General features: G+C 43.2%; 1 protein-coding gene across 1 annotated transcript; it reads left to right on the top strand.

Annotated features, from left to right (window-relative positions):
- Positions 1 to 5: 5 nt before the first annotated feature.
- Positions 6 to 11,460, top strand: ralbp1 (ralA binding protein 1). The gene is made up of 10 exons (XM_080010294.1): positions 6 to 51; positions 3,156 to 3,460; positions 4,284 to 4,715; positions 4,839 to 5,188; positions 5,595 to 5,756; positions 6,911 to 7,042; positions 8,580 to 8,690; positions 8,873 to 8,994; positions 9,286 to 9,406; positions 9,610 to 11,460. Exons 2-10 carry the CDS (start codon positions 3,211 to 3,213, stop codon positions 9,922 to 9,924), a joined length of 1,995 nt encoding a protein of 664 aa, XP_079866420.1. The 5' UTR covers positions 6 to 51; positions 3,156 to 3,210; the 3' UTR covers positions 9,925 to 11,460.
- The last annotated feature ends 812 nt before the right edge of the window (positions 11,461 to 12,272 follow it).

The following is a 12,272-nucleotide window of genomic DNA, read 5'->3' as shown; positions in this document are numbered from 1 at the left end:
ATACAGCCAACCGGAAGCAGCGCCGAAACTGGTCGAGCGGAGTGGTAGTTGGTAAAGTTACTCATTTCTTACGTTTATAACGTGAAGCATGAATTACAATTTGAAAACCAGACCCTCATGACTTGGGCTGGAATGTGGCCTTTGTTATGTCAATAGAGGCTTAAAACGTGACTAATCGGCTGACTAGCCTATCAGCTAGCATAGCTAACTAGCAGGCAGCTAAGCTAACGTCAGCATATGGGCCCGCGATGCTACATGACAAGAGTTAAGTTTCTCTTTTTTGTGTTGTTCAACTACAATCCCGTTAGTTTACCTTGACAACAGCTTGCCTTTTGGTTTTGCCAGGTAGCTGAGCTGATAATACGCATTCCGCTGTGCTGATTTGTTAAGTCATTGTTCAATAACAGGTATAAAGGAAGGACAAACATGTTTGACAAACGGGCTGTAAACCGTTTGCAAAGTGGTGAATAGTTGTGGTTAGTATGTGGGTTAATAAGGTCTTAATGTTGGTCTGGAATTGGAGTTATTGGTCGGATGCTAGTAGTCATCATTGTCCGCCCAGGCCTAAGATAAGTCTGTAAACAACACCTTTACTACAAAATGGTTATTCTCTTGTAGGTGACGGGAAAGCACGCTTCATCTTGCTCGGGTCTGTGTCTGTCTTTAACGCATATAGTGCTTGTGGCTTCATTTTGTAGATTTGTTGTGCATGATTGAGCGCATTAAAATTCACCATCGAAGTGCCAAGCTTATTAGTTTACTGAACGTCCAGGACGTTTCCACTGAGTTATTTTCCGTGTGAAAACACAATGCGGAGCCTGCACTGTCAGTAAAAGGTGATTTTTGCTGACAATTGGTGTGACTAGAAGGATGAGTGAGGTGCTGGTTTCTCTGACGGAGCCCCATCTGGTGGATAGACTGTCCTGTTGCAACTGCTGTGTTGACCGTTCCATTTTTGCTTGACAGTATTGTCAGTGTTATATTGTGACAATAATGATAACATTATATATAAAGGAGAACTGGAAGAACTTATGTAAAGCAGCATTGTTAATTTATACATCCGCTTGCACAAAACAATTTCATGCAACTAGCCATTTATGAACAGTTTGCTCTAACTATGTTATACCAGTATTTTTTCATTGTATTTTTTAAATTATTTTTTATTGAAACAAAACAATACAATACAAATAGTTGCAGGCAGCAATGCACAATGTCCAGGTTGGTTGCATTAGTTACGAATAAAGTTTTCCGATTTCTTATGAAACGCAGCATCACTTTTTATCGAGCCGAATTACAATTTACCGTTACAATTTTCAGAGTTCCCATGGAACGCAGAATTGGATGATGATATCACAAAGCACCCCGCTCCACCACAGCCGGCTCCACCACCACAGCCCACCCTGCTCTGCCAACATTGGGCTACTTCTGGTAGATTAGCAACGGGTTTTCACTAATTCCCGCTCCCAATATACATCAATGTGGCTCAAACTTGGACCACAAAATTTCTGAACTGCCCAGAATCCAATGACATTTCATTCATGTCCGTGGGTTCGGTGGTTGCTCTGCACCAAACACTTTCAGCCAGAAAAATGCCCAGGAGAAAAATAATAAAAATCTGAAAAAAAAACAGTAGGGTTCTATCCCTGCGGGCTAAGAACATTTTGTCATAGTATCAAACCGCTGTATGTCACAGTCACAGCCAGCTAAATCTTCTCTAGTAATAATTATTACTTAGAGTATTACTAGTAATTAGGTTAAAGGCAATATTGGTACTGCTGTCAGGAGATTCATCATTGCTTTGCAAAGTAATTTTTTCTTTTTACATTTTCAGTATAGCTATTCCTCAGAGGTTTGTAATGGACGTAAATGCCCTTATAGTCACAACAGTCAAACCTCTTCAGTATAACTCAGCAATCAATGCACTTTCCCAACAGGATAGCGCAAAGATTATAACCAACTCATTCTGAAATACAGAAGCACACACCAACAAACCAGAATGCCTTGCGGGGTGATTGATCTTTCTGGTTTCACTCCTACTTTACTCTGGTTTTCCCAGCTTTGCTTTTATTGCTAGATGTTTCGGCCTTGTGTTTCCTTGTAAACATCTTTGTAATGGCATTTGACCGAATGCATTGAAACTAACGAGTACTAAATTTGATTCAATGTCCAGATTTGAAATCTAGTTAAACCCTCCATGTTATTGAGTGAACCATTAAACTAAATATTTTTACATTAAGAGTAAATGTCACATGTCGTTCATTTTATTTAAAAGGGAATTTCCCAAAAACTAGATAGTGACATTTCTATTTTAAAGCTATCATAAAAGTAAAGGTAGAACTTAACAGTTAAAGGTGGACTTTAACTTAGAATTTCTGGTGTATAAATGAAATTGTAATGAAAGACAAATTTTGAAACTAGTATCTAATTCAAGGGATTGGCCATAATAGCGGTCGACCGATTAATTGGGCCCATATTTGCCATTTTGAGATAATTGGCATTGGCTGACAAAATTGACAGAATTATCTTTTTCTATGTGTATCGATTTTGAATATTTGAAACTGTTTCAATACTCATTTTCCGCACTATCAATATAACGGTACCAGCTGCGCTTTCCGCTCTCTCTTCTTTCCGACAGCAATAAAATAATAATTTTACCTGGGTTACAAATGTAATGTATTGTAAAGCCGCTTTGGACAAAGGCATCTGCCAAAGATTTTTATTACTGGAAAATTATTTTTAGTATTACTCCAGATAGAGTGCAGATTACATTACATTTCACTGCATATATGTATGGAAGTATGTATATGTATGTGACAAATAAAAAATCTTGAATCTTGAATCTTGAATTGAATCAGAGCTACTTAGGCAAACAAGAGACAATGCAGACAATAAAATTAGTTTTAAATAAATGTTCATTTAAGTTCAGAAATGTTGTCTCATTTGTTATTATTTGTTTTATTTTATCGGATGCAAAAGAAAAAATAACATGATATTGGCATTTTATATCACCCGCCCTGCTCTCTAAATATCAGCATCGGCCATTGAACAACCTATATCGGTGGACCACTAGTATAGAATGGATCTTTTTTAAACAATACACAGCCCTACCCCGTAATCGCTGTAAACTATTGTTGACTATTTTGATTCTTTTTCAGGTGTGATGGTGAAGTAATGCCCCCCCAGCTGGCGGAGTGACCGGGCAGAGCAGCCATGACCGAGTGCTTCCTGCCCCCCAGCAGCAGTCCTGTGGAGCAGCGCAGGGCCGAGCACCCAGGGAGCGTGGCCCGCACCCCCAGCTCTGAGGAGATCAGTCCCACCAAGTTCCCCGGTCTGTACCGCACCGGCGAGCCCTCGCCGCCGCACGATGGTCACCACCATGAGCCGCCAGACGCCTACGTATCGGACGACGACAAGGAGCACAACAAGAAGAAGAACAAGTTTAAGAAGAAGGAGAAACGAAGTAAGAGCCCGTCACTGTTGTATGAGATGAGAACAAGGTTCACTATGTTTAGAATAGGATTCAAGCCCAATGTTGAGTTTGCATTGTGGGTTTTGGCATGTATTATTTACGAGGAACATCCATTTTTTTGGCGGAAAAGCTATTGCCAGCTCTAATATACTCAATGATGTTGTTATGCAAGGTTATGATGATGTTGCCAGCCATAATTAAAAGAACATTTTCCAGCATAAATTTTAAGAATGAAGTGCAGCGTTTGACCAAAGCAACAGGTTTTTCCTTCCAAAGAAAAACACCACTTTCAAATTTTTTCATGTCATATACACAGTGGTCTTAAAGAAGGATCATTTATTCCATGTCCACCCCCCAATCTGTTGTTATCGTATTATTTTTCCTGTCTAGATTTAGCTTTTCCAACTGCCGATGGTGGGAGACAGGAAGAGAGAGACAGTTTTGGGGCACACCCAAAGCCTGGTGAAGGTGTGTCGGGATACCCACTAACCCTCTTTTTTGCAAAACAACATTGTGGACACTCACTGTAAAGAGGCCACTGGCGATCTCTGACACTCAGCAGCAGCCTTTTGCCCTGAAAATACTGAAACTCCGTAGCTGGTTCAGAGAGGAAGGTGCCATGGGAGCTATGCTAAATCGGCACATGACCTCTTTTTCTAGCCCCCCCTTGTTCTATTTTCCCTTTCCTACCCATCTCTCTTCCTGCTTCTGTTCCACCGCTGTCATGGCTCTGCCACCGTCGCAGAAGGAGGGTTATTTAACAGAGCTGGCTTCTCATTCTCTTTCTAACCCTCCATTCCTATCTCGCCTCCAGCCGAGGGCTACGCCGCCTTCCAGGAGGACAGCTCGGCGGACGAGGCAGAGAGCCCGTCCAAAATGAAGCGCTCCAAGGGGATCCATGTGTTCAAGAAGCCCAGCTTCTCCAAGAAGAAGGAGAAGGACTTCAAGGTGAAGGAAAAGGGGCCCAAGGAGGACAAGGCCAAGGACAAGAAGTCCAAAGACCTGACAGCCGCCGACGTAGTCAAGCAGTGGAAGGAGAAAAAGAAGAAGAAGAAGCCGACTACAGAAGCGGAGCCGCTGCCGGTGGAAGTGCCGACCTTCAGGCCGATCTTTGGCGCCCCGCTGGCCGAAGCCGTCAAGAGGACGGCTCTTTATGATGGTATCCAGCTGCCCGCCATCTTTAGGGAGTGCATAGACTACATTGAAAGTTACGGCATGAAGTGTGAAGGCATCTACCGTGTCTCAGGTATAAAAACCTCTTTACATAAGTGATTGTTTTGCTGCTTATTTATACCGAACAGGTGTGTTATATTTACCGTCTACATTCTAGCAGTGAGCTTCTCATCCACCTTTCTCTCCTCTCTTTCAGGAATGAAGTCCAAGGTGGACGAGCTGAAGGCAGCCTACGACCGGGAGGAGTGCCCCTGCCTGGAGGAGTACGACCCTCACACAGTTGCCAGCCTCCTCAAGCAGTACTTGCGCGAGCTGCCCGAAAACCTGCTCAGCCGTGAATTGGCCCAGCGCTTCGAGGATGCCTGCGGCCGTCAGGCGGAGGCAGAGAAGGTGGTGGAGTTTCAGAGGCTGCTGGCCGAGGCGGTGCCCGGCTGCCGGCTGCTTCTGTCCTGGCTTGTGACGCACATGGACCACGTGATTGCCCGGGAGGCAGACACCAAGATGAACATCCAGAACATCTCCATCGTCCTCAACCCCACAGTGCAGGTGAGGGAAGGAAGAAAAAGAACATAAACTCAAGATAATAGAGGTGTACAGCAGAAGGGGTGATTAGGGAATGAGAAAAAAATGGAAAGTAAGACCAAAAATACCTCTGATGTAAACCTCTCTATACTGCGTAGCAGCTAGCTAGGCTTAATCGCTGAGTTCTTGTTTTCATTGGTGAAACCCTGGCCCACTTTAGAGGAGCTAAAGTATTCCCAGAAGGAGCTCTCTGTGGCTGCTCCACTTCTCCTGAACCTATTGCAGCTGTGGCCAAACACTGTCAAAATCAACACGTGTCCCTCTTGTCTAGATATTTGGACTGAACACATTGATCTTGTGATCTCAATCTACTAACTACCATTAATGAACATTTCACTATGCTTAATGTGTCCCTTTCCTCCATGTTCAGATTGGAAACAGAGTTCTTTACGTGTTCTTCACCCATGTAAAAGAGTTGTTTGGTGACGTTGTCCTCAAGCCTGTGGTGCGTCCGCTGCGTTGGTCCAATATGGCCACCATGCCGGCACTGCCAGAGACCCAGGACAGCGTCAAGGAGGAGATCCGGAGACAGGTGAGCCCCGTACTTTACGCTATTCGTATTGTTTCTTCTTTTCGTTTTTAAGAGAAAAACTAAAACAAATTAAGAGCAGAATTAAGACTGCTTAATTTTCTGCGCATTACGCTTGGAGAGGGGGCGATCTGTGGCAATTTGCACCCTCATCTCCAGAGGCAGCTGGCCCTGCCCCCTCGAGAGAAGAGATGTCTCTTCTGATAACAGCTAAAATGCTTTTTTAGACGAATATATTAACCTTATTGCAAGTTAGAAACAGGTGATATAGCCTAAATAAACAGAAAATACATTTTCTTAATTTCTCCAATACCGTTAACGGTACCGGTAACGTCGAAGCTTATTGATAATACGGTCTTTAACCATTTAGCCCCGGAACCCGTTTAATACTGGGTCGGTCGGTACCCAACCCTAGGCTAGCGACACTGACATTGAACGGCTCAATCTGTGACAAAATTCTGAGTCGGGTACAGCCCTAAGTCCTACAGTACATATGACAACCCAACTGACACTGGATTCATGTACACATACATGGTCACAAAGCAGGAATTTAGATGTCCTGTGTACACTATACACAGTTTAAAGTACTGACCTTATCTTCTGTTGTACAAGTTCTTGACATTTTGTTGTAGACATGTTGTACATTCCCCTTTACAAAGTGTAAATAAGCATTCGACTTCGTCACTCGTAGGGAGATTGTCAACACTTCAGTTCACTTTGTGCCCCTGTGGATTTTTAAAGAAATTATGTTATTTGGCCTTTTTTTGATCTCCCCCGCCCAGTGCAAATATAAAAATGTCTGAAATGGGATTGTAGCAGCTGGAAAGGAACCTCCATGGAACGCCACACATGTTTCAAATGAGCAAATGGGATTTGTAAGAAAGCTGAGGAAGTGTTGACGTGTTCATGTGTCGTAAAACCTGCAGCTTAGTGATTTACTGGCCAATTCTTGTCACACTCGTGCTTCATGGTCAAATTAATAATTTGTGAACTTTATTGACCGTGAGTTGAGCTTTGGGAATTTCGTAAGTTTGTTCCATCGTTAGTTGTTTGCGAGGTTGATAGTTGACCGACTTCAGATGATGTTTCGCCGCAGCGCTCATTTGAAGTTACACTCGTCAAAGAAACAAAACGTCTTTGCATGCCCGTGTTGCCAGGAGTTCCTGCTGAACTGCTTGCACAGGGACCTGCAGGCCGGCGTGAAGGACCTTTCCAAGGAGGAGCGTCTCTGGGAGGTGCAGCGCATCCTCACCGCGCTGAAGCGCAAACTGAGAGAGGCCAAACGCCAGGCAAGTACAATCTGGGCAACGCCATGAGAAATTATGTTGACTGCAAACTGGTGTTGATGGAAAAACAATCCAGGAGGTCTGCACCGTTTTACACCAGGCTAGAGACGGGACCGATCCAGTATCAGTATCGGGTGCCGATACTGACGTCATTCACTCATCGGCTATCCGACTGACATCGCCGATTCCTATTCGGGCAGCATGCGCGAATAGGAACTGGCAGTTGTAGTTTGGTAAACCCTTACTGATTGAAGCAGCCGTTCAGCTGCAGTGTTGGTCCTCAAAATAAGACTCCATTATTCCGACGTCTATAATATGTGCCGCCTTAGTGCTACTGGGAGTTGTAGTTCTATTCATGCAGCGCCACACTGACACGAATCACTGGATGAGGAGTAAAAACAACACAGGTACGTCCTTCGGTTTGCTGGTTGCGTCCGGTTTGAAACCAAAATAAACCCATATAGGGGATTTTGTATTTTTTATCGCAATGAGCTCTTCCATGATTGCATTCGCTGAAAGTCCTTGTTCCACCCGAGCGGCCCCGCCCCCCGTGCACGCCATAGACGCCGCATGTTGCTGCAATACGCCAACGTTACTGTCATATTGAAACAGACAAGACTGACCTGCAAATAAATACAAGTAAACGCGGGAGTTGCGTTTTTTCTGGATAAAAAGCACTTTAACGTGTACATTTCTCAACCCATTTCAATGTATTGTTATTATATTCAAGAGTTTATCTACGTGGAGTAGAGAATTTATTTTTTTGAAAAAAAAAAAAATAATAAATAATAATAATGTTTTTCCTACTCCACGTTGGGGAAAAAAAGTGCTCCGGTATTGGAATCAGTCTCGGTATCGGCACATATGTATTGGGTCTGAAAAAAAGTGGATCGTGCATCTCTATTGTTGTTGTTAAAAGGAATGCAACCACATTAAGCGAACGGCTGCCACTGTGAGCTTCATGTCTGCCAGCGTGGAGCTCCAGTGTGGCCTCGCATTACCTTCTGCTCTCTTACCGCAGTGGGATCCCTTACTGTGTGTGGTCTGTAATCCAAGGCCCACGAACAATAGCACTCTCCATTAGACCTGCTAATCGGACACTCCTCCCGGCTGCACCGTAACCAGATGTAGAAACACAATACTGAATGACACAATCTAGTAGGGCTGTGTCATTCAGTACAGGAACAAAAAGAAAAATATTGCAGATTAATAGTCAAACTGTCCTTTGTTCAACAATGTAAAATTGTAAAACAACTTTTCTCAACTTTTCTTTCTTTGGTGATTGCATAAAGCTATGACATATATTCATGCTCTATCCCATAATAACTGTCCAAGCCAAAGGGTGTTCTGATACGATTGTCGCCACTCCGAGGGACTTCTATTGTTTGGAGGCTGTTTAATCCTGAATGCTAAAAAGAAAAATATGATTCCACCACTTGAGCCTGGAACATTAGTCAGTTGAATGTAAAGCTTTGAATTGAATACATTATTTTCTATAAGCATTGTTTTCTGAGCGTCTCCGCACATCTCCTTGTTTTAGGAGTGTGAGAGTAAGATTGCGCAAGAGATCGCCAGTCTGTCGAAAGAGGATGTTTCTAAAGAGGAGATGACTGAGAATGAGGAAGAGGTCATAAACATCCTCCTGGCACAGGTGAGAAATGCACAAAGATGAACTCATACACATTTACAAAAGTCAATTCAGTCATTTCTCAATCTCAAATATTTCAACAATGTAAATAGTGATGTTTTTTAATGTTGCACAAGCTGTTTGATATCTTTTATTATATTTTATTTTTTGAATCATCCTCCTTCCCTCTTTCTTCACGACGTTAGGAAAATGAGATTCTGACGGAGCAGGAGGAGCTGATCTCTCTGGAGCAGGTGCTGCGCAGGCAGATCGCCACCGAGAAGGAGGAGATCGAGCGATTGAGGGCCGAGATCGCAGACATACAGAGGTGAGACAGCGAGGTCTGGCTTCACTCAGCGTCCTCGAAGTGGCTGAAGTTGACCTTTTTTAACTTTCTGAAAAACAGCCTCGGGGGGGGGGGGTGCTTAAAATAGATCATGGTCCTGTTGTTCAGAAATTCCTTGTGCATGAAAATATACTTTAAATTGGACTCATTGTACAATGTGTAATATTTAGTGTGTATAGCACACTAAAGCCAAACTGTGTCTTTCTGGTGTAAATGAAAGCAGCCCAGTGTATGTCCGGTCTGAACTTAAACAAAGGAGGCGTGTTCTTCCAGTCGCCAGCAGGGTCGAAGTGAGACAGAGGAGTACTCGTCGGACAGCGAGAGTGAGAGCGAGGACGAGGAGGAGCTCCAGATGATCCTGGAAGACCTGCAGAAACAAAACGAGGAGCTGGAGGTGAGGGAAACACGGTGCAAGCTGCTTGTTTTTGTGTCCGAGTCCCGCTGCCATTCATCATTGTATGTGCAATTCCGACCGAGGATATTGACTTGAATAGACCGGACCTCGGTGGAGATGAGTCTTGAAAACAACTGCTGCGTTCAGCTCGTCTCTGGAGTTCAGTGTCCTTACCCACTGTCATGCTTTGCCCCACCTTACAGAATAAAAACACCCACCTAAACCAGGCCATCCACGAGGAGCAGGAAGCCATCTTGGAGCTCCGTGTCCAGCTGCGCCTCCTGCAGAGCCACAAGCAGCAGCAGGAGCTGACCGTCCAGCCCGTCGCCGAGCCGCCCCCGCCCGCACAGCCCAGCCCGGAGGCCCGCAGCGAGGAGCAAACCAAGCGCCCACTGGGGGGCGGGGTGGCGGCGTCGGTGGCGGCTGGCGCGGAGCCCCCCGCCCCGGCCAGCGGGAAGGTCGCTAAGGATCCCGCCAAGCCCTCGCCGAGCAAAGACCGGAGGGAGGCCAACATGTGAGGTGCTGCACGCCTCAGCGCTCGCGAGTCATTTAGACCACTGAAAGATCTGTCTTGTCGGATCCTCCGAAAAAGGCAACACCGCTCGAGTAACTTGTTATCTCATTCACACACACACACACACACAGACACACACACACACACACACACACACACAAATAATTATACAAAATAAAGCACAGTGATAGAGCAGAGCCTGTAGCGGGGAGCTGGCTATGATGAGACAGGAGAAGGATGGCAGCTTGCAAGTTGGATGCAGATGTATTACTCAGTCAGCAGGACGTCAATAATTAAGAAATGAATCCGATTTGAACTTAATTATCCCCTTTAGTTTTCTTTGGCCGTTCTGAAATGTCACGGTTGGATTTCGATCACTGTGCCATAACTGGACAAAGTTATCTAAGAGAACCACTAATTGAAATGCTCTATGAACTCTGAAGAACTTCCTGTTGGTCTGTATATTATATATTTAAATGGTATTCTGGGTGCGATGGAAGGTCATTCAAGAAAATGCATTGGTTTCAATTGACTTGCTTTTTAGTAATATATAAATATATATACATAAATATATTGTAGTTATTGTATTTTTTTGTTTGTTTTGTTTTTCTTGATGAATATAAACGTAACGGTGAGATGCCGAGCAGCCGACCAGTGGATCACATGACCAGTCCACAACAAAATTGCACACATTGCTGCACAATTTATAATAAGAATAATAATGATAATTAAATATATTTAAGAAAGGAAATACTGCTGGAGACATTTCTATTCTAACTTTACTGAGCAATCATCTGTTGATATACTTTTTTTTTTTTTCTTTGTTTTGTTTTTTGGTTGCTTTTTTTTTTTTTTTTCATTCAATGCAATCACAACAGAAGTCATCTGTAACCTCCGCCCTACATCAACAAGGAAACCTGGGAAATTATTTTGAAGAAGTATGCCACGCCTAACAGAACGCCACGCGTGTCTCTAGCATGTCTCTCTCTCTCCCTTAATATGTGCAGAGAGACGTGAAAGTTATTCACATTTATTTTCTCTATCGTAGATTCGTTATTCATTAAATAAGTTATGAGCGATTAAGGAGGTTAAGATTACACAAGTCAATCATTTCAGAGTAACTGTCCTATGACTATTACGAAGTACTGTGGTATTATTCTTTGGTGTTTGTGATATGTAAAGCGAAGGCAAAGCCTACTTACGTCATGTATAATATTGTAAAACTTTTGCAAACATACTGTATTTTTCAATTCTTATTTTGTCTTATATAATTTTTTTAATGTTATTTCTGATCTTCGTGGACTTTGCTAGCATGAGTGTCCGTGCGTTGGACATGGGTTTATCAAAGCAATCTTTTCTTTTCTTTTGTCTGGTTAATGATTCAAAATGTTATTGTCAAATAATCTGTGATTGAAACGGATTAATACTAGATTGGACTCATGAGCTTCTTATAAAGTTATTTTCCTATTATTGCAGGCTTTGTAGCTTATTGTTTCAGACAGAATAATGCTGTGAAGAATAAAGTGACATCTTAACTTGATGTTCTCGTTCATTAATTGGCTTTTCTCCCTCATCTTGGCTGAAGGATCCTTCTGTCAGATGTAAAAACACACACTCATTGTATTTTAAGTCGGACCTATATCGGTCATATATATTACTGTATATTAACCGTTCATATTTTCCTAAATAACAAAAAAATCTATACAGTAATAACGAGAGAAGTTGAATTTTTCCCCATTTTGTTTTCTTCCTCTGCGATAATAAATGTGCAGTAGGTGACACACTGACCTTCTCTCGCTACGCACATTCAGGCTAATGGGAGTTTCAAATGGGACAAAGTTGTGTACTATTGCCGCGGTTACCGCTGCGTGGACGCACCCAGGATGGATGTGTGTTACAATGTTGGATGTTCATATTAAGTGTGACCAAAGTGTACCAAACGCTGTGAAACCAAAAGCTCAGGCTTCCGACCGCTCTGAACGTTCACCTTTCAAAGGTTTTTTCTACTCTCTGCACGAGCTGACGTCAGCTTGTCACTGATTTCTTTATTTGGTCATCTGCTCCATCCCATCCGCTGTGCGTTTCTCCAAAAGAAACCAATAGCAATGTGTTTTTGTAGATGTATTTCTTATTTTCCGACGTTCTCATGAAACAAGCGTGCGAGAGTCCCAGTGCGGTGTCCCCCACAAGTTTGGAGCACGGCGATGGAAGTCTGAACCAACTTTTAAATGAGGCCTTGTAGATCTAATATGAGTGAAGGTTCAGCAACTGGATTGCTTATTTCTCACCTCACATTTGTTTAGAAACTGGGTTTGAACCCCATTGGCTCTCATAACTCATGGCCTCAGGAGG

Source organism: Zeus faber, assembly GCF_960531495.2.
Source record: "Zeus faber genome assembly, chromosome: 12".
NCBI lineage: Eukaryota > Metazoa > Chordata > Actinopteri > Zeiformes > Zeidae > Zeus > Zeus faber.
This window is presented reverse-complemented; position numbering and strand designations above follow the sequence as displayed.